General features: G+C 42.4%; 1 protein-coding gene across 3 annotated transcripts in view; it reads right to left on the bottom strand.

Moving 5' to 3' along the window:
- The window catches only part of GRID2IP (Grid2 interacting protein), a 211,705-nt gene that overhangs the window by 100,134 nt on the left and 88,660 nt on the right, over positions 1–22,911 (bottom strand). The window contains exon 1 of one of the 3 annotated variants that reach the window (XM_073636500.1): positions 6,193–6,555. The exons of the other annotated variants lie outside the window; for them this stretch is intronic. Within the exon in view, the coding sequence (XP_073492601.1) occupies positions 6,193–6,227 (35 nt within the window). The 5' untranslated portion in view covers positions 6,228–6,555. Of the gene's footprint in view, positions 1–6,192; positions 6,556–22,911 lie in introns of those variants that run through there. 3 annotated transcript variants of the gene reach the window in all.

Raw genomic sequence — 22,911 nt, 5'->3', positions numbered from 1 at the left:
ACCTTCGTCAGGGCAGAGGCAGGATTCAGCCTGTGCGTCCTCTCCAGAGTCTCCCACCCCACAGACGATGTCATCCTATTAGCAGGGCAGGGAGGAACTGCATATCTGGATCATATTAACAAGCGGGTGATTACCTCCTTGTTAATGTGAAACGACTCCCGCTCTCTGTGCAACTCTCAAGCTCCTCCCACCCCCTGCTCTGCTGATAGGATAAAATCATTGGCAGGGCAAGCTGCAGATTTGGATCATATTTACAAGCAGGTAATTACTAAATTATTATGAAAAGACTCCAACTCTCTGTGCAGATCTCCAGCTCCTCCCGCCCCCCAACAACATTATCCTATCAGCAGAGCATTGGGTGAGAGGAGCTGGAGATCTCCAGGGGCCAGTAGAGGAGACACAGGCATGGCTGCATAGCAGGAGGTGCTAGCACTGTCCGGACCGCTGCCCACCTCCCACTGTGTCATCAACAGGCCACAGACTGGTACTGGTCCATGGCCTCTGGGTTGGGGACCCCTGCATTAGCCATCTTTTATTAGGACATGCGGCTCAGGTGGCCCCCGGCCCACCGGGCAAATTCCCGGTGTGCCCTATGGCCATCCTGGGCCTGGTTTGAGCTCATCAGTTCCCTGCTCCTCCTTTACTGTCCAATCAAAAGCTGGAGGCAAGGCAGTGACCAGGCTGCATTGCTTAAATTGCAATAGAAAAGAAGCCAGGTCATCAAAGTGGCTGCGCTGTCTGGAATGAATGGAGAGAAATACAAATCCTTTGGGAGGTAAAGCAGATCCCTTATTTGTATTTCAATTCTTGGTTTAGCTGGGATTCAGTTTTAACAATAAAATAAACACTGCCCATTTTTCTTCCAGACACTTTTCTACAGAAGGACCAAACTCTCACATCTTATTTCACGGTGTCGCAGCGTGACAACCGATTTGATCCGCTGTTTCACATCCACCCTTTCTCTCCCAAACGTTTAATTTTTCCCTCATTCCTTCCTTTTTCCTCTCCTCCCAACAGTGCTGACATTTCCACAAGGAGCCGAAGCAAGCCTCAGAGGATTTGGCATAGCGAGGCTCATCGTATAATTATCCCAGCAGCAAGATAAAAGTCAGCTTGCCAGCATGCACACACCATCAGTCAGCCCCGGCTTTCTCTGCAGCTGCCTATGTCTGCCACCTTGGTATTTTCAGATCAAAGGATGGAAATTCATCTCTCAGGGTTCAGACAGAGTACAAAGCTCAAAGTGTCTTGTGATTTTCTTTTGACGGGTTGCCTTTTTTTTTTTTTTTTAATGCAGCCTTTAAAATCGCCTTTACCAAACAAAACAGGAAACAGGTTTATACACTGTTTTAATCATTTGCTGCTTAAAAGATATTAACCTTTCATTCTGCCAGGGTTAAGTCTCACTCACATGGAGTCGCAGAGAAGAAGCAGCATTCAACAGCTCTTATCAAACACTTACTGGGAGACATGTTGCATTACATATGTACAGCAGCATACCTTGAGATATGCTGCTGTACATACATAATGCAACATGTCTTTTAAAGTATACGTGAACCCTCACCTTGAAGAACAACCCATTCAGTTTAAAATAGAAATGAAAGGCAAAACATTTGTGTATAGATATAAAAGAAAAATGTATAAATACCTTTTTTTTCCCCTTTTTAAATAAGTGGTCACATACCCTCTGTTCTCAGCTGCATAAGAGCTGGGGGAAGAGAAACAGCAGCACACTGATTTTCCCAGTGAATGGCTGTGCAGAGAGCGGGGTTGACCACAAGTCCGGTCACTCAAGGATAGCAGGCTGAGTTTTCAGCACAGCTAGAAAATGGACCATGCTGTGCTTTCCTGCCTAATGTACTCAGTTTTTAAGCAGAGGGACTGGCAGGAACACCAGGGATTTCACACAAAGGAAGCAATACAAAGAAAACACGGGACTTTTTCATACAAGTACATGGTACAGCAGGCACATATCAGGAATATAAAATGTTAGGTTTACATATTCTTTAATGAGAGTGTCATGATTGGTATAGATCTTGCAACCTACCTCACAAAAAGTCATTACCAAGCAAATTATTCGGATGAACACTTTCAAGAATATCAAATATGGTGCTCAGAGAGTCGACCCATAAAATCGCCTAAAGTTGGATGCGACGGAACGGATATATACATACCTACATCGAGTACAAGCACCTACGATGACATGCAAAGTACAATACTCACGAGCAACCAACTGCGTTTCGGTTAACACTAATTACAGCCTGATATGGGGTAATAGCGATGATGATGAATACAGTAATCACTCATATTTACTGAAGTCAGTTTAGCCAAGGGTAAGTTCTGATTGCTATGGACTACTAAATAGGTAGGCAACCTTATTGGCATCATAGTAGAGGTTTCTTCTAATTCATACAGAAGTCAGGCAGCTTTTCTTGGGTCAACACTATTTGATATTATTATGTTCCTTCCATAGTAGGGGTTGCAGGAGAAAGAGCCAAGGTGTTCAGTTGACTTGTGTGAGGGAGCACTCATGAACCACTGGAAATGTATGGATGACAGAGGAGCAACCAGCTAAGCTTTCTCAGTTGAGAAGGACCACACTTAGCAGGGTTGCCTTGGTTGCATTTATGTATACATGCAAAGGTGTCACGGAACGTCCCACACTCCGCTTGAGTGCTTCCGTCAGTATACCGCTTCCTAAGTTCTGGAACACGAGTCCAATGGATCTGGCTATAGGAACCCCCAAGAACTAGACAACACCAGTCTTGGAGTACATCAGGACTAACTCTTTATTAAAGAATCTCACACAAATTTATACAGCAGGATGACTCAAACTAACCGAATTAACATGAGCTAATTATCTAATCCTTTACACAGCCTAGGTGACTGAGACATGACCTTTTGCCCAGACTTGTGGTCACCGAGCTTCACACAGTAACAGAGTTAATTAACACAAACAACAATGGGTGAAAAGACTCTTAGAGCCACACTAGACTTATTTACAATATACACATTATAGCAGACAACAGACAGGTAGTTGGAATTGATGACATTAGCATTTAACAGTAGGAGTCCCAACGGTATGAATCAGTCACTATTCTAATATGGCATATAAAGGGTTCCCAGAGTCTTGTGTCTTGGGGGGACATGGAGCTGAATCCAAAGTAACACCAACCCCAGGGTCCCCAGGCATACAGCTCACAGAGAGTACCTTTCCCCCAAATGCCAGGGCCCATAATCGGTGGGCAAGAGGCTTGGATTCAGTCCCCTCCAACAGCCTCTGTCCCGGGTGAGTCTGTCACAAAAGGTATGCCAGTAAGAACTTTATTTACAAGTTATAAGATGTTTTGATTAGGGCAGCAGTTGCCAAGAATGGCCCGTACTGTATTCCCTTCTTTTGCCTGGTAAAGATTGTCAGAGTTCAGGTGTTTTTCCTAGTTGAACTGGCCAGAAATGCTTTATCCTAGGTTTAACCTACTGAATGTTCGCAGGATTCTAATGTATTCCAATGCCAGATAAAAGGTGTAACTACTAGTAGATGTGCTTGCTAAAGACCCAACTGGAGGGGAGATTTTAATAAAAATAATTAACATCTGAAATCTACTCTTGAGATAGGCCTGACGTTGTGCTCACAAGTGAAAGAATAGTGACCAGGCCTCCCATACAATTCAATTGTGAAATGTCACTTCACCATTATTAAAGGTGCTCAAGAGACCCTGGACCCAGGGGGGTGTGGCGTATCCATACATACTATGTTGCTGCCCTACGTACGCATTCTCATAACTGGACCACAGGGGACGAAACTAATGCTGCTTTGGTGCTGGAAGCAGCGTTTCTAGGGTGTTATGAAGTGCTTCGTAACTTGCTACATCAAGGAACTTCAGTGCCACTTTGCATTACTCAATCAATAAAGTCTCTAATTAAAGCCTGAAGCCTTCTGAAACCTAGAACCGCACATCAGTGGTCCCCTCACAACCCTCTATGGTATAATCCCTTGTTACCTGAATTTCTTAGTTTTCAAGACCCCACGGTTTGGACTAGCAAGGGGATTAAGTACCTTAATCAACTTTGTGAGAATGGTATTCTCAACACATTTGAATCTCTTAAGGCTCAATTTGCTCTACCCAACTCCTATCTATTCTGTTACCTCCAACTGCGCCACGCTTTCCAAATGCAATTTCGGGGCCATCCGCTTACATTTGTGGAATCTGGGTTGGAGAGTATGCTGTGAGATGACACTTTGGAAAAACCTCTAGCCACAATATACAAATCTCTCCTTTCATCTATTCACAATGGCCTTGACAAACTGCTGGCGAGCTGGCGCTTGGAGGCCCCGGATATGGATTCGGAGGATTGGGAGGATGTCTGCGAATATCCTATGCAACAGCTAGTCTCAGCAAATGACAGATTAATCAAATTCAAAATACTAGACAGGGCATATATCACCCCACATAAATTGCATCGGATTTACCCAAACATTACAGCTAAATGCTGGTGCTGCCCAGAAAACCCAGCAATGTTTATTCATGTATCCTGGTTATGCCCAATGGTCCCATCCTTTTGGAAAGATGTTACCGAGTGCATTAAAAAGTGAACTATGATTTTGGTACCACTGACGGTGGATGTCTGTATACTTGGTCTGGTTCACCTACTGGCCATGTCCAGAGCGATGAGTACACTAATAGGGTTGCTATTGTTTTACGCCCGCAAGGCTATACTGAAATCCCCATTGGCACCTACTCTTGATTTTTGGAAAGCTCTGGTTAACGCAGCAATACCGCTGTACAAGTTCACGTATTAATCTAGGTGCTGTCCTGGGAAATTCTACAAAACATGGGATATCTGGGTCACCTCTGTGGGGACAAACCCCTCTGGGGATGCTGCCACGAGATCCACCACCCTCTCTGATTTATTTCTACTAACCTGTTGAGGGCGTCTGTAGGGTAGTGAGGATTAGGTGGTGCCCTTTCTTGTTTACGCCTATACCAATGAGCCGTTTTCATATCCGACATTTTGGTTGCCATAGTTTTGTTCTTTGTTTTTGTTTTTAGGTCTTTTGTTTTATCTTATAAGCCTGGGTATGCCCAATAGGCTTTGTTTTGTACCTTAACTTCAAAATTATTTAATAAAGAGTATCTTAAAAAAAAATGTCACTCCATCATAGACAAAGAGAACTTCCTTCCACAGTAAGATTACTTGTTCCTAATGAACTTATAGGCTCAAAATGGGTTCAAACCACACAATGGCTGCAGCCACTGCATGTGAGTAATGGGTAAACTCATAGATCTGTCCAGTCACTCAATTACAGTTTATGTAAACACCCAAGGCTTAGGCTGTGAAATAGCCTGGAGAAAATGTCTGGACTACCCATAGCAATCAATAAAGTTATTTTAAAATGGCACCCGTCTGCACACTGCTTCAGCATGTAGTGAGCTCTTCTTGGTAAAAAATGGCTTGGTCAGCCACCCATGGGAGAACCCCCTTTAGCATGTTTTGCCCAATATGAGCCTAATTGTAGAGGCCTCTATGATTAAGCCCCTATTTGGAAAAACATGTAAGAGGGGTCCTCCCATGGGCAAGAGACCAGGTTGAAGCCATTTTTTACTAAGAGAAGCTCACTACATGGCAGGCAGTGTGTGAATGGGCGCAATTTTGTTGTAGTCCTCGATGTTTGACGAGCCAGTATTCAACCCAATGAGCACCTGCAAACATTGTGGCTAGTCGGCTAGGATAACAGATTAGGGTATTTGTGCAGTATCAGTTTTATTTGATTTTTGGTCCAATAAAAGCATTTCTTACATTTTCAAACCTACATTGGGAAAACATGTTAATACATGAGGCCCACAGTAGAACAAAAAAAAAAAAAACTGAAGAAACAGAAAATGCTTACCCAAAGCAACCATTTCAATGCCTTGTGAATTTTCTACTATATCTTAAAATGTGACTATTAAAGATGTTAAAGATCTGACCAGTGACTATGGGCATCAGAATTACCCAAACACTTGAACACTAGGCAATACCTGACCCCATTAAACTTCTACGGCTACAAAGAATAGCTAGATAAGATATATATAAAGCATAAACACACAATGCTAAGAGAAATAGGCCCCCTGTATAGCTTAGTGGCCTTTTAGAAGAGTGCCTGTATTAGTTACATAAATCAATACTCATTAAAAATTGAGTTTGTCCTACCGAAAGTGTCTGGAAAATCCTTGGTGTTTGCCCATGATTCTGTCCTCCTTATACCTAGATGGGATAGTCAGCCATCAGTATATTGACAGGCAGCTGGTCAGGGTCAGGAAGGGTTCCTCAATGTCAGGTCAGGATGGTTTCTCTTGTTCCATCACTCCTGCTGGATCATTTGCCGCTGTCCGTGGTACTGAAGGTTTAGTCGCTCCTGAAAACTAATGTGATGTCTTCTGTCTCTCCCCTGTGTCCTGCCCCTCCTTCCCTCTCACTGAAAACCCATGGGAAGCAGCTGTTAATGAGCTGGCAGTGAAACCTCAATCACAAAGTATGCCCACAGGAACGCAGCTAAGTCATTGCAATAAACGGTGGGAAGTGAAGAAGGGGAGTTTACACAGTCAGAAAAGACAAGGCTTATTAACCCATCTACAGCTCTTCCATGTATTCTTACTCCTACCAAAGCCTTGCATGGCCAAGGTCAACCCAAAGGGCAAGGGTGTCCAAAAAAAAGATTTTGGCCCATTTAAAAGAACAGCTGGGTAACAAAATGAGCTGCTGAATGTACTATATACAACCAATTAACACTTATCTTCTCTACTTAAAGTACAAGGGGATAACTTACTGTCTAACACCTTCATAAAGAATGCCTCTGTGCATACCCCCTACAGTATATCACATTAGATAAAGGCAAAGCTCAATTAGGAACACAAAATGAGACAAGTCTCTTTGCTGACCTACTTACTCACTTATACTATGCAGAGGTGAAGGAGTGGTACTCACAGTTAAAATTCAAATTTGCTCACATGTACCCAAAAGACAGGGCTGTCTATGAAACTGTACTGCATTTATAGTATATGGTCAATTTAACGCTGAACTCCAGGGTAGATATAAGGGACACAAATGAAAGCGGAACAACTTGATAAAAAATATCATTCTTTGGCAAGTAACATGCATTCCACAATACTAATTATGCATTCAAAATTACAGCGCGTTGTGAATTGCCTCCAGCATTGTTCCTGTTTCTTCTTGCTGGAAGCTGCCATTTTGCCGAAGCCCAGAGCCCCTGAGCAGCAGTAAATCTGTGGGCTGTCAGCAGATCGGCCTCTACATTTTCAGGAGAGTGCCAAAAAATAGAGAGTAACTGAGCATGTGCAGAGCAGAATGGGACAGGGCATTACTGGATTTTAAACAGTGTAGGCACTTATTTTTAATGTTTTATATAGCTATACCTGCAAAAGGGGCCAGCTTGCAGTGATCTAGCAGGACTTCATTTGCTGACTAAAGTTCCACTTTAATGCAACTCTGTAATCTTTAAAGGCATAATCCATCAGCAGACTCTTCTTCCAGCCGCCGATATGGACCTTCAGTTGCAGGGCTGGAGGAAGTATAAATGGACTACAAGTGTGGTGATGTCAATGAACCTATGCTCCATTGGGATCTACCCTCAGCAGAGTCTTTCTGCTGTGGTGGCTGATGGAACTCATAGTCTCTACGTTCACAAATCCCTGTTAATAGATGAGGCAGCTATGGGGGCCTAATTAAAAAAACTGAAAGGAGCCTGTGGAGAGATAAACCCCTGAATTCAGTAAGAGGGGAGGAAGGGGGGGCTGTTTGGGGTGGGGTGTGAACTGTGACCATGTTTCATGTTACACCCTAAATATGGGTGTAATGTAAAACACAGTCAGAAAGGTGGTCTTAGCCTTCAATATCCTTGGATTATTTTTTTTTTTAAATACAAGTACCTGCATTTGACTTGGTATCAGCCTGTATTGCACAACTCAAGAGGGGGGAAGTGAAGCAGTATCACGAGCCAATCAGGTGGGCAGAACTGCAACAAGCACTCTGAAAGGTGGAGACAGCAAAATGATAGAGATATTATCTGCTGCTTCTCCTTTCACTGTCCAGTTATACACTAAATGCTTTTTTTTTAATAAATGCATACAGTAACTGCTTTAATGTTTTCCTTATCTGCCTGAAGTTCACATCTTGAAGCCAAATCACGTACATGTATGATTGGCTTTAAGTGGTTAAACCGGGGTTATGGCTGTGGCTGTATGCCATAACCCCCAGTATTTTTTTCTTCAACCAGTGATTCTCTTTTATCCTAAAGCAATCCTAGCGGCTGACTAGCTGCTAGATTGCTTTTACAGGTGGCAGGAAGGGACACCTCCCTCCGGCCGAAAAATGGTGCTTCACAAGGCTCCCCAGTGCAACCGGGGAGCCCGGCATCTGATCTGGTGGTGTTGACAGGTTATCATAGCGCTACAGTGGGTATAGAAAAGAATCACCCCCCTTTACATTAATCACATTTTGTTGGTTTGCAGCCTGAAATGAAAACATACACAGTTTTTGTTTTAATAAAGCTGTATTTACTCAATGCATCTTATAACATCCTAGTGAAAGATATAACACCAACATGTCAGAAATAAATAAAACAAATTCAAAAACAGAATCACTGAGTTGGAAAAAGGATTACTCCTTATGTTGGTATTTTGTTGAACATCCTTTTGCTTTAATTACAGCCTTCAGTCTGTTGGGAAATGCCTCTACTAACTTTGCACATCTAGACTTTGCAATATTTGCCCAGTCTTCTTTGCAGAACTGCTCAAGTTGTGTTGAATTTGATGGTGACCTTTTGTGGACTGCAGTCTTCAAGTCATTCCAGATTTTCAATGGGGTTTAAGTCTGGGCTCTGACTAGGTCATTTAAGGGCATTCACCTCTTTTCTCCTTCAACTACTGTGTGCTCATTTTTGCTGTGTGCTTTGGGTCATTCTTATGTTGGAAGGTAAACCTTCTTCCCATTGATTACTTTCTGGCAGAGGGCAGCAGATTTTCCTCAAGAATTTGATGGTATTTTGCCACATCCATTTTTCTGACCATAACACATTTTTCCATGTGGCCTCAGAATCTTCCAGGTGTGTTTTGGCAAAGCTCATCCATGACTGCGTGTGGTCTTTTTGAGTAATGGCTTTTTTCTTGTAACTCTCCCATACAAGCCACATATGTGGGGAATTTGTGATATTGTTATCACATGCACACAATCACTCTTTGTCATAAACTCCTGCCACTGCTTCAGAGTTGCTGTAAGCCTCTTGGTAGCCTCTCTGACCAGTTTCCTCCTGGCTCTTTCATCCAGTTTGGAGTGATGTTCTGATCCAGGGAGGGTCTGCATTGTACCAAATAGCTTCCACTTCTTAATAATAGATTGCACTGTGCTTCTAGGCATTGACAATGCCTTCAAAATAGTTTGTATCCATCTCCTGACTTGTGCCTGTCCACAACTTTATCCTGGAGATCTTTTCACAGTGCCTTGCCACCCTTAGTTGAATGTTTGCTTCAGTTGCACTACCAGGGACTGAAATGCCCCAGGAAAGCTCTTTTCATGCTGAGCTAATTAAAGACCACAGTTGATCACAGTTGAAAGTCAAATGGCTTTGTGTGCCATTGAGAAGGTGATTAGCTACACCCAATTGAGATTACAATTGGGTAATGAGCAACCATTCGTTTTTCAGATCCTCAGAGTTCTTTGCCATGAGGTGCCATGTTGAACTTCCAGTGACCAGTATGAGAGAGTGAGAGCGATAACAAAAAAAATTTAACACACCTGCTCCCCATTCACACCTGAGACCTCATAATACTAATGAGTCACATGACACCGGGGAGGCAAAATAGCTATTTTGGCCCAATTTGGACATTTTTACTTAGGAGTGTACTCACTTTTGTTGCCAGCAGTTTAGATATTAATGGCTGTGTGTTGAGTTATTTTGAGGGAACAGCAAATTTTCACTGTTATACAAGTTGTACACTCACTATTTTACATTGTAGCAAAGTGTAATTTCTTCAGTGTTGTCACATGAAAAGATACAATAAAATATTTACAAAAATGTGAGGGGTGTACTCACTTTTGTGAGATACTGTAAGTAAATGGTGTTTGCACCACACATGTGAAGTATTGCCGCAAATGTTATAGAGAGAGCAATAATTCTGGTGCTAGACCTTCTCTGTAACTCCAAACTTTTAAAGTGTCGCTCATGGAGATTTTTTAGTATCGTAGTATGTTGCCGTTCTATGAGCATGTGTAATTTTAAAGTGTTACATGTTGCATACAATAATAAATAATAAATAATGACATAAAAAATTGCAATTTTTATGCAATTGCAAAATTGTATTCTCTAGGGCCTCTGCTAAAAAAAATATATATAATGTTTGGGGGTTCTAAGTAATTTTCTAGCAAAAAAAATGCTGATTTTTAGTTGTAAACAAAAAGTGTCTGAATAGGCCTGGTGACACTAAACACTGTCCTTATTCTCTAAAAAATAATCCATACACATCCACAACTTAATAAGCCTGGAATCTTTTTTTTTTTTTTTTTTTTTTTTTTTTTATAGAATCCTTTCTTACTGTGTTTTTCTGTCCCCTGTGAACTCCCAAACTTCTCCTTTTCCAGCTTACTCTACTTTATTTGGAACATACAGTGCATACTAGTTGTGGTCATATGCATACAATCCATAGTCCATCTCAGGAGGAGAGGGTGGCTATGTTTCTGCATACAGTGGGACCATGGCGAATGAACATAGCCACCCCTTAACAGTAAGTTAGTTCACAGCATCAAACAAAAAGAATTTGAGGATTTGGAAGAGGTTGAAAGCAATTGAATAGACTTTTTGAGTTAAAGGGGTTGTAAAGGTTCAGGGTTTTAAAAAACAACAAAAAAAATGTCATACTTTCCTTTGCTGTGCAGCTGGTTTTGCACAGAGTGGCCCCGGTCCTCCTCTTCTGGGGTCCCTCAGCGGCACTCCTGGCTTCTCTTCTTGAGTGCCCCATCGGAGAAGCGCTTTCCTTTGGGACACCCGTACGGGCACGCTCCCGTGTCCTGCTTCTGCGTCTATTGACACAGAAAGCAGGAGTCGGCCACGCCCCCCGGCGCCCACATCATTGGTTTGATTGACAGCAGCGGGAGCCAATGGCTGCACTGCTATCAACCTATCCAATCAGGACACGAGACGCCAGCCGGAGCTGGTGTACTCGTTCCCGTCATGGGAAACACAGGGTTCAGTTAAGTATAATGGGGGCTCAGGGGGGCTGCTAAGTGACAGAAGGTTTTTCACCTTAATGCATAGAATGCATTAAGGTGAAAAACCTTGAGAGTTTACAACCCCTTTAAGAATACACACTTGAATAGTGAACCAGAATTTAGTGTAACTTTAAAGGGTTTGTTAACCCATCCATATAAAACTGGCATAGCACACTGTGTCATTAGTTTTAAAAAACGAGCAGTGAAAAAAACGAATTTGAGCTGTCTTCAGGCCACTCACATCACTCACGGCCGCTTTACAGCTCTGATGGATTGCTTCTGCGGGAGGGGCCGTGATCTCCCTCTGACATCAGACGGGGAGAGCAAATGGCCGCTCATCTCCTCCGCAGAAGCCGTGTATCGGAGCTGTAAAGCAGCTGCGAGTCACGTGACCGGCCTGAAGACAGCTGAAATTAGGTATTTACACTGCTCATTTTTGAAAACTGATGGGGGGGGGGGGGGGCGGACGAAGACAGACACGGAGGGGGATGACAGGCAGGAAGGAGGGGGAGAGAGGGGAGAGCATGCCTGGGGTATTGCTCAAGTATCGGCTATATGCCATTACCCAAATACCCAATTACCACCTTACCTTATCCCAGTAATTAAGCCAAACAAACTTGTTTTGGGTTTAAATTGGCCATAGCAGCCTATTTTATTACACAAAAACAACCATAACAAAACACTTTAAAACATAATAAGAAATGGTAATACACAGCAAAAATATCATAACCTATCTGATTGAAATAAAAACTGCATAGGATTTTTGAAGGTACCCTTGACTGATCAAATCTCTGTATCTGGCACCACCTTGCCTTTCCACGGCCCCCAACCGTGACTTACGCCAGCTCTGGGACAATTTTTGGCAAATTCACCAGCTGAAACAGCCAACTATTACTTCCGCCCTTATTAGGGCAGGTACACCCATACCAGAGATGGACCCAACCCATCATTCTCCAAAGAACTTAACCATCCCCGCCTTCAAAAACCCTACGACCTCTGCCAGCTGCTACGACACTGTGCAATCCTGGCTAAGATGCCACTAACACAACTGAAATAAATAACATCCATTGCCTAATACCTCACAAAAAAGAGGGAGGGAGGGTGGGAGAATCTTGTCAGTTGCTGTCCCAAAGTCCAAGTGATGCTGGATGACCAACACCCACCTAGCAACCCCTTAGGACCACCCAGCCACACCCTGCCACACCCTAATATCCTCCAATGGGGTAATGTTAATCATATCCCTCCTCATTATAATCCCTCCTATTAGTTGTATCTATTTTTAAAGAACCCCCACCTTGCTATAGCCTTTTAGGGAAAACCCCATCATGTAGGCCCTACACTTATGCTGCGCTTCAGCTCCAGGCCTATTGACCACGGTGATCAGGGCGGAGCAGCCCTGATTTTCGTGGCCTGTTTTTTTTTTACAGTTTAGAAGGGGGCAGATTACACAACACAAGCGTTGTTCTGTCTAATCTGCTTTAAGGGACCAGAATCTGCATGTATTTTTTGGGGGGGTTAACAAACACTTAAGACCAAGTGATTTTGTTGATACAATGTCACCTCTTATGTCAAGACAAAATCCCAGCCCAAATGATTGATCTATGCATCCATATAGTGAGAGAAATGTCAGCAGAGAGTTAAAGAGCTGCAATCTTTTCATGTGAGGGAGGAAGGAGGTATCTTTATTTTAGCACATGAATTTCTAAAATCTCATTTACATATACAGTATTCCAACACAAGAGACGTGATACAATCAGTTTTTATCAACTGTGTGAGAGATGCTGAGTCATCACTCTTAAAGTGACCCTATACTCAGATGTTAACTTTAAAGTAGAACTATAGGTAAAACATTTTTTTTCACTTTGAATAGAGTAAGTGAGGGATATAACTCCTGCCATTTTGTTTTTTTGCAATCTGTGTCCCATTGGGGAGATTTACCTTCACTTCCTGTCCCATAACCAAAACAGCAAGTGAAATGAAAATCCCTCCAAATTAAAGGGAATCCCTTGGGTCCACCCAGGTCACCAGAACTAGTGTCCCCATTGGAAGATTTCCACTCTATTACTTTTCTGGGGACAACCCAAAATTTTCAGTGATAATGGTTAACAGGACAAATAGAGAGGGAGAGAGGCAAAGATCACATGATCATATCCTAGGATTTTAGTCATGCTATCAACATTTCAGGGAACCTGGTACAACGTTTCCTCCAAAAAAAAAAAGTATTTCCACCCTTGTATTACTGAGGTTGTCTTGCTTTTCCCCTTCCCCCTTATTCACATCACAACGCACATAAATACGCACAGAAAATGCATTTGTAATGTTATGCATTTTAATGCGCACTGAACTGTCGTTTTACGTGCATTTTTTTCTCTACGGGCCACGTCAAAGGTCAACATTCTAACTTTTTTGTATTATGATGGGCATGTTGTGTTGTATTGACCTGCTGCATTAATATGCAATGCATTGCAACTCACATGTATGGTGTGAATAGGGCACATGGAAAACAATTGTTTTCTGCCACCTGACCACTCTCCAAAGCAAGGTAAGTATTTTACCATGTAACATGGGGGGGAACATTAAAGTACAACTTCACTAAAAGTGAAGTTGTCTTTTAAAAGGAATAGGGGACACTATTGGTGAGATCTCATTGTTACATAGTTACATAGTAGGTGAGGTTGAAAAAAGACCATCAAGTCCAACCTATGTGTGTGAATATATGTCAGTATTACATTGTATATCCCTGTATGTTGTGGTCGTTCAGGTGCTTATCTAATAGTTTTTTGAAGCTATCGATGCTCCTTGCTGAGACCACCGCCTGTGGAAGGGAATTCCACATCCTTGCCGCTCTTACAGTAAAGAACCCTCTACGTAGTTTAAGGTTAAACCTCTTTTCTTCTAATTTTAATGAGTGGTCACGTGTCTTGTTTTGTTGAGTTCCTAGGTATGCAAACCTTCTATACCCATTATGAGGGACTACCACTATCCCTAATGGATATATTAGTTGTTTTATATTATATAATTTTAAAAAACACAATAGGAAGAGCTGGAACACCGAAGAATGAATGGGAAACACCTAAAACTGGTAATTATGGCATGGCACTGTTGGAGAATCCAAGACATATGAAAATGACTCAACGCAACATAACTTACAAAACTCCTGCTAAATCTAAAGGATAAAACATATTAAGTTAATAAAGCTTTGTGTGTGAATGAGGTCTTGGGGCTCATTTACATGGGCGCTGTAGCCTGTACAGTGTGCGAGTCTTTTTTTATGAGGCTGGAGCTGTGTGCAGGCAGCCTATGTTATTCTATGGTTGCCGAATCAGCTGTATGAACACAGCCACAGGTCCTAATCTGACAGGTGTGTAGGTGCAGGTGTATGGCCCTGAAAACAGACCAGTGTACAAGTGTGCCACTCACCCACACCTGTCCACCTGTCAAATTAGGACCTGCAGCTGTGTTCGTCCCCCATAAAGTAACTTTCTGGCCACTCCAGCTGCACAAACAAACCACTCAAACTACACTATTTGGACCAGAGAGCCCAAAATGTTCTTAAATTTACATTATTTTTTACAGTTTTTTTCGAAACGCTGTTGGGGGCTTTTGGTGAAATATCAGGGGTCTTAAAGAACCCCTGATATCTATCTTATGACACAGAAAAAGGAATTAACATAGATCTACAATTCTTTCTCTGCAGTATCAGGTGCCCTGCAGATGAAATAACAGGGAGCTCTGTATAGCAGAGGCTCCTGTTCATTCACAACTTGAAGCACAGTAAACACCGTTTACTATGCTTCAGTTATGAATAAACACAGTGAGTGATCAATACCGATATAAGTGACATATTTACCGCTGCCCCTACCCCCCCCCAATCTCCACCCCGAAACAGCCTGAAGCAGCCGGCGGGAGTAAGAGGAGAGAGGCTGGCAGCGCTGCGGAAGAAAGGAGCATGCAGGTGGGCCCAGAAAGCAGGGCAATCAGATCATGTACAGGAGAGGGGGTGATCAGTTCAGCAGGTGGGCAATTTCAGGAACCTATCCTTTGGGTGGCTCTCCCGGCAGCAGCTGACAGCTGGTGGGGGGGAAAGGAGGGGAAGCTGGCTTTCAACTGCGGCAGGGAGAGCCACCAAAGGGATCGGTTCCTGTAACCCTGCTGCACTGATCACCTCTTCTCCTGTCCATGACATGATACCTCCTGCTGCCCCGGCACCCCTGATGACCTGATGGGGCCAGGGCAGCAGAAGACCACACCGGGTGCCACAGCTGTTAGCTAAGAACAGGAAACTGAGGGTAGAATTTGCACAGGCTCATCAAAATTGGACAATAGAAGATTGGAAAAACGTTGCCTGGTCTGATGAGTCTCAATTTCAGCTGCGACATTCAGATGGTAGGGTCAGACTTTAGTATAAACAACATGAAAGCACGAATCCATCCTGCCTTGTATCAACGGGTCAAGCTGCTGGTGGTATAATGGTGGGGGGGTATTTTCTTGGCACACTTTGGGCCCCTTAGTTTCAATTGAGCATCATTTAAATGCCACGGCCTACCTGAGTATTGTTGCTAACCATATCCATCCCTTTATGACTACAGTGTACCCATCTTCTGATGGCTACTTTCAGCAGGATAATGCACCATTTCACAAATCTTGAACATGACAAAGAGTTCACCGTACTCCAATGGCCTCCACAGTCACCAGATCTCAATCCAATAGAGCACCTTTGAGATGTGGTGGAACAGGAGATTCACATCATGGATGTGCAGCCGACAAATCTGCAGCAACTGCGTGATGCTATCATGTCAATATGGGTCAAAATCTCTAAGGAATGTTTCCAACACCTTGTTGAATCTATGCCATGAAGAATAAAGACAGTTCTGAAAGCAAAAGAGGATCCAACCTAGTAGTAGCAAGGTGTACCTAAGTGGCCGGTGAGTGTATATGGACAAATGAAAACATGGAAACGGATAATAAACCTATGGTTCCATAACAATGGAACACTGATGACTGGGATCCATAATAAAAGAATATTGAGCCCCTTTCTAACGCGTGCTACAACTGGATTTCCAGGCAGCACAGACAATCTCCTCTACAGCTGTTAACCTAAAACAGATCTCCGCCATACCCCGATGAGCACATTCTTAGTTACACCTGTGCTTTCCAACTCCACAGTGCTGTTCAATGGATGTTAATGGGGTCTGCTTACAATGACAGCCTCCATTGTTCTCAGAAGACCTCGGTAAACCCTCCCCAGAGAAATGAGATGCCAGGACATAAGTTTTGTTTCAGAGAGGTAGACTATAATATGGAAACTGAAAAAAAAAAAACAATGTGTTACCTAAAAATAACAAGCTCTCCTGCCTGACCTCGATTTTGCTTCTAAGTCAGCTCCTCTGGAGAGTTTACACCAGCGTAAAATAAAACCTGGACAACGTCCCAGATCTAAGATACGGCAGACACAATCAGGTTGGGTATCTATGTCGCACTCCCAGCTGAATCACTGACTCACATGCCACCCAGATACACTTTAACTCATAACTCACATGCAAATTATAAATCCAAATTTATACCTCGCCATCATAAATTAAAACTCCCAGGTTTGACTTCAGGGCATGTTTGTGTGTGCAAGAATCTAAGAAAAAACTGAAGTTGTTGGCACTGCAGTCAATCAGAATGTCTCTTTAACTACTTCCTCCAAAAGGATCTACCTATATGTCCTCCGGTTGAAGTAGTTATATTAGCACCATGGCTGCAGCTGCAGTCATGACCCAGGTATCATTTTTTTCTGCCGGCAATGCTCTACAATGTAAAAGCAATCCTAGTGGCTAAAAAGCCAAAATGCTCATCCCCTGTGATAGCAATAAAGTTGATAAAAAATAAAGAAAGAAAGATTTTTATTTTTTTTAAACTATAAAATTAATATTAAACTAAAAAAACGTTTAGGGGACAGCAATAATTCCAGTGCCAGTCCTCATGTGTAACTTCAAACTGGTAACCTGTAAAAGCTTATAAAACATCGCCTATGGAAATTACCATAATTTGTCGCCATTCCACTATTGTGCACAATTTCAAAGCATGACATGTTAGGTATCTATTTACACAGTTTAACATCATCTTTTATATATTACCAAACAGTAGGGTATTATATTTGTGTTTTTGTGCATTCAAATTCATTAAAGTATATTTTTTCTCAAACAAATTGAGTTTGAAAAGCCTTTGCACAAATACCATGTGACAGAAAAAATTGCAACCCCCACCATTTTATCCTCTAGGGCCTCAGCTTAAAATATATATATATATATATATATATATATATTTATATATATATATATAATATATATATACATATTATATATTTATATATATTATATATATATATATATATATATATATATATATATATATATATATATATATATATATATATATATATATATTATTTGGGGCTTCTTAATTTTGTAGCAAAAAGAAGTTGATTTTTACAGTTATGTGAGAAGTGTCAGAATAGGCTTAGGAAGCAAGTGGATAATTTCACCATAGTGCACGTAAAAATATTTAAATAACATGATTTGTTATTATAAGCACAAAGGGGTTGATTTACTAAAGGCAAATTCACTTTGCACTACATGTGCACTTGGAAGTACACTTGGAAGTGCAGTCGCTGTAGATCTAAGGGGGACATGCAAGGAAAATAAAAAACATAATTTTAGCTTGCACATGATTGGATAATAAAATCAGCAGAGCTTCCCCTCATTTCAGATCTTCCCCTCAGATCTAAAGCGACTATACTTCCAAGTACACTTGCAGTGCACTTGTAGAGCAAAGTGGATGTGCCTTTAGTAAATCAACCCCAAAGTCCCCATTCACACATGAGCCAAGCCTTTCTGGTTGTTTGTACAGGCAATTTTAGCACACGTTTTCAGGCTTGAGCAAAGGTATGCTTGTCTTCAGGCACTCACGTGGAAGGCTTTTGGGACCAAAAGTATGACTCTGCCCCAAAAGAAGCTCATGTACTTTTTTGAGTGACGAGCTTCAAGCGGCACCAATGAGGAGACCTGATAACACCCCCAAACTAAACAGGAATATCCACAGATGCTAATAAATAGATAGCTTGTCCAGAGAATGAACTGGAATGAAAACCACAATGATTCATGGGTAATTGCTCCAAACAGCTACTCCTACTACATTCTCAATCCATTAGGGGTATTCAGCTGTTTCCTCTTGCTGCTCCTCTTGTTTTTCCTCATTAGGTATGGGTAGTCACATGAAACAAGAGAGATGCATCATTGCGCAATGATAAGAACTTGTAAAGGTATAGGGAAAAAAAACAATCCACTCACATTTGTTAAGATCAACCAAAGCTTATTGCAAACGGTCAGACGCTTATAGCACGATTATTCAACAACTTTTTTTAAACTTTAATTTAAAGTGGAACTAAAGTAAAAAAAAATTACAAACAGGCATGCTGTTTAATGCAGAAAAGACTTGCAATGTCTCTTCTGCAATAAAATAAACCTACCTACCTGGTCACAGTCTTCTCCAGAATGTACACTGAACTTCTGATGCACAGCTGAGTTTATATTTCCAGGTTGGTGCGCGTGTGCCATGATGAATGACTCCCGCGCACGTGTGGGAGTGACATCATCAAACAACGATCAACCAAGACAGCCGAAACCAACAACTGGAAGAAGCTGGGGTGATAATGCCAGTGCCAGCAAAATACCTCGTAGATGTTAGAACGGAAGTAAGTATTTCTGATTTTAGTACCACTTTAAGTAACAGAGTTGCTTCAAGGCCATCACAGGCTTTGCCAGTCCTTTGCAGCAGCAAGTCATAGTTGTGCAAATCTAATCTAGGAAAAAAGTCAGCTCCCATGCTGCAAAAGGACTTTTATCTACTTTGTTCTTAATAGCGCAGATGTTGGATTCTCCCTGGCTGGCTACTGTATTCTGACAGCTGGCACCTGTGGCTGTCTGAATACCTGAAGAGTGACTGCATCTGAGTGGATGCAGGGGCTGTAGGCTGACAATTTTCCATCCAGCTCCTTCAACAAAAGTCACCTGAAGAATTGACTTTTGTCAAGCCAGAGGGGACGAGCACACACAACATCTTTCAGATTGTCAGGTACTGGACTGCACCTTAAATGCACCTTGAAGTTTCTGAGTAATACTTCATATTCCCATCGCACACATTTTCCTGGATGAGCTCACGAAATATGGGTGCTGTAACAACAGCCAGCTGGATACTGGTTCAAGTCAAAATGAAAATATTTGCCAGCACACCATGGAACGGCGTAGATAGCGTCCAAACGTGTAATTTATTGCATGATCACAACACAAAGAGTGTGCAACGTTTCGGAGTCACGCAGGACCCCTTCGTCAGGCATGTGAAGATTCTGAGGCCACATGGAAAAAGGTGTTATGGTCAGATGAGACTAAAATTCAAGTATTTGGCCTCAACACCAAACGCTATGTCTGGTGGAAATCCAATACAGCCCACCATTCAAATAACACCATTCCTACAGTAAAGCATGGAGGTGGTAATATCCTGTTATGGGGGTGTTTCTCTGCAGCAGGGACTGGAGCACTTGTCAGTATGGAAGGAAAATGGATAGGGCAAAATACCGTCAAATTCTAGAGGAAAATTTGCTGCCCTCCGCCAGAAAGTTGTCAATGGGAAGAAGGTTTGCCTTCCAACATGACAATGACCCAAAGCACTCAGCAAAAATGAGCACACAGTGGTTGAAGTAGAAAAAGGTGAATGTCCTTGCATGGCCTAGTCAGAGCCCAGACTTAAACCCCCATTGAAAATCTATGGAATTACTTGAAGACTGCAGTCCACAAAAGGTCCCCATCACATTCAAATGAACTTGAGCAGTTCTGCAAAGAAGAGTGGGCTAATATTGCAAAGTCTAGATGTGCAAAGTTAGTAGAGACATATTCCCGCAGATTAAAGGCTGTTGGTGTTATATCTTTCACTTGGCTGTTATAAGTTGCACTAATAAATACAGCTGGATAAAAATGAAAACAGTGTCTGTTTTCATTTCAGGCTCACATTCTGAAGGCTGGCCCGAATCCTTAGCAATTTGGAGGGTGAAGGAAAGACCAGATGACCTACATTATAAAAATGTACCAAGAAAATTCTACAAAAAAAAGGCTTTCAAGTGAATCAGACATGGTCCAGCGAGTTGGCCCCTAGAATCGCTGAGAGAAAATAATTATTTGATCCCCTGCAGATTTTGCAAGTTTGCCCACTTACAAAGAAATGAAGAGTCTATAATTTTTATCAAAGGTGTATTTAAAAGGATAGAGACAGAATATCAGCCACAAATCCAGAAAAAACACATGATACAAATGTTATAAATTGAGTTGCAGTTCAGTGAGTAAAATAAGTATTTGATCCCCTACCAACGAACAATAATTCTGGCTCCCACAGACTGGCTACAGTGTTGCCAACCGTCCGTTAATTTAGGGGCAGCCCGTAAATTTCAGCTCTTTTTCAGGCCGCCTGTAAGTGTCCATTACGGGCAACTGTGCCCGTAAAAAAGATGGCTGCTGGCTGACAGCGCAACTGCGCATGCGCCATTCTGAAGCCCGCCGAGCTCGGGAAATCTCATACGTGCTCGGCAGGGCGGGCGCATGCGCAGTGAAGTGATGGCGCCGCCCGGCGCCATTTTTGAATGTCAGGCACTCCGTTCTCGTTGGTATCTCGCCACAGTGACAGTGAGTGGAGGAGGTGGTCGGTCGGTCTCTGCCTGGAACGGAGGGAGTGCTGAACAGAGGGCCGCTGCGCTGGCCTGACTGATCATCCACTCTCCACTCCAGGTCAGTCAGAAACTGATTTTCAGCCTGAGCCGAGGAGGGAGGATAGGACAGCTAGAGCATAGCTGTGCCATTCAATAGGAGAACACTACACACGCAGCCTCTGACCCCCTGTGCCATGTTTCATGTCCAAGCAGCCTCTGACCCAATGTACCATGTCCATGCAGCCTCTGACGGCCCTGTGTTATGTACCATGTCCAAGTAGCTGACCCCCTGTGCCATGTCCAAGCAGCCTCTGACCCCCTGTGCCATGTCCAAGCAGCCTCTGACCCCCCCCCCATGCCTTGTCTATGCAGCCTCTGACCCCCCGTGCCATGTCCACTCAGCCTCTGACCCCCTCCTGTTCCACGTAAATGGAGAAATATAATTGTTGACTTTTGTTTAACTTAAACACATTGAAAATAGCACTAGCAACATGTTTATCGTTTAAATATTGATATTTGCACTGTTTAGCACTGAAAACAGGCATTTTAGGCACTTTTTTGCAGTGCCAGTAAAAAATGCAGCTCTGTCAGTAAATTTCATGTTTTTTTTTGTCAAAAAAAAAAAAAAAAAAAAAAATTTGGTGCCGTTTGTAAATTTTGGCATCCTGCCAGTAAATTTCACTTCGGGGGGTTGGCAACACTGACTGGCTACAACATGTGCTTAAGTGGTACTCAGATTAGTGCTGTCAATTTAAGAAGGTGCTCCTAATGACAACTCGTTATGTGTATAAAAGACATCTGTCCACAGAATCTCTTTCTTCCATTCAAACCTCACCATCATGAGCAAGACCAAAGAGCTGTCAAAGGACATCAGGGACAAGAATGTAGACCAGAACAAGGCTGGAATGGGCTACAAGACCATCAGCAAGAGGCTTAGTAAGAAGGTGACAACTGTTGGAGCGATTATTCGCAAATGGAAGAAATACAAAATAAACATAAATCGCTCTCAGTCTGGAGCTCCATGTAAGAGTTTGCCTCATGGGGTAAGGGTGATTATTACAAAAGTGAGGGATCAGTTTAGAACTACATGGGAGGAGCTTGTGAATAATCTCAAGGCAGTTGGGACCACAGTCACCAAACAAACCATTGGTAACACAATACGCTGCCATGGATTGAAATCGTGCAGCACCCGTAAGGTCCCCCTTTTCAAGAAGGCACATGTACAGGCCCGTCTGAAATTTGCCAATTAACATCTAAATAATTTTTAGAAGGATTGGGAGAAAGTGCTGTGGTCAGATGAGACGAAATTTGAGCTGTTTGGCATTAACTCGACTCGCAGTGTTTGGAGGAAGAAAAATGCAGATTATGGCCCTAAGAACCTCATCCCTACAGTCAAGCACGGAGGTGGAAACATTATCTTTTGGGGCTGTTTCTCTGCTAAAAGGTACAGGCCGACTTTGCCGCATTTAGGGTGGGACCAAGTATTGTAAAATCTTGGATGAAAACCTTCTTCCCTCAGCCAGAACACTGAAGATGGGTGGTGGAGGGGTCTTCCAGCATTACAATGACCCAAAACATACCGCCAAGGCAACAAAGGAGTGGCTCAAGAAAAAGCACATTAAGGTCATGGAGTGGCTTAGCCAGTATAAAAATGTGCAGTGTGTAGCGCTTTAGCAAGCATTTAATGCTTGCTAAAGCTCTACACACTGCGCATTTTTATACTTATTTCATATGATCACTTTTTTATTGTATGCATCAGCTAAGATGTTTGTACCTTTTTATATTAAAACCCTACATTTTTGATCTATGCCATGTGGAAGCCTTCTCTCTTTTTTCCCTTTGTGATCACTGCTCCCACCATTGATTGGTGAGCGATTTGTGGATAATATACAATACGAGGAGATCTCAGT

This window comes from Aquarana catesbeiana, linkage group LG06 (assembly GCF_042186555.1).
Source record: "Aquarana catesbeiana isolate 2022-GZ linkage group LG06, ASM4218655v1, whole genome shotgun sequence".
Taxonomy (NCBI): domain Eukaryota; kingdom Metazoa; phylum Chordata; class Amphibia; order Anura; family Ranidae; genus Aquarana; species Aquarana catesbeiana.
The sequence above is the reverse complement of the archived record's forward strand: the minus strand, read 5'-3'. Positions and strand labels throughout refer to the sequence as shown.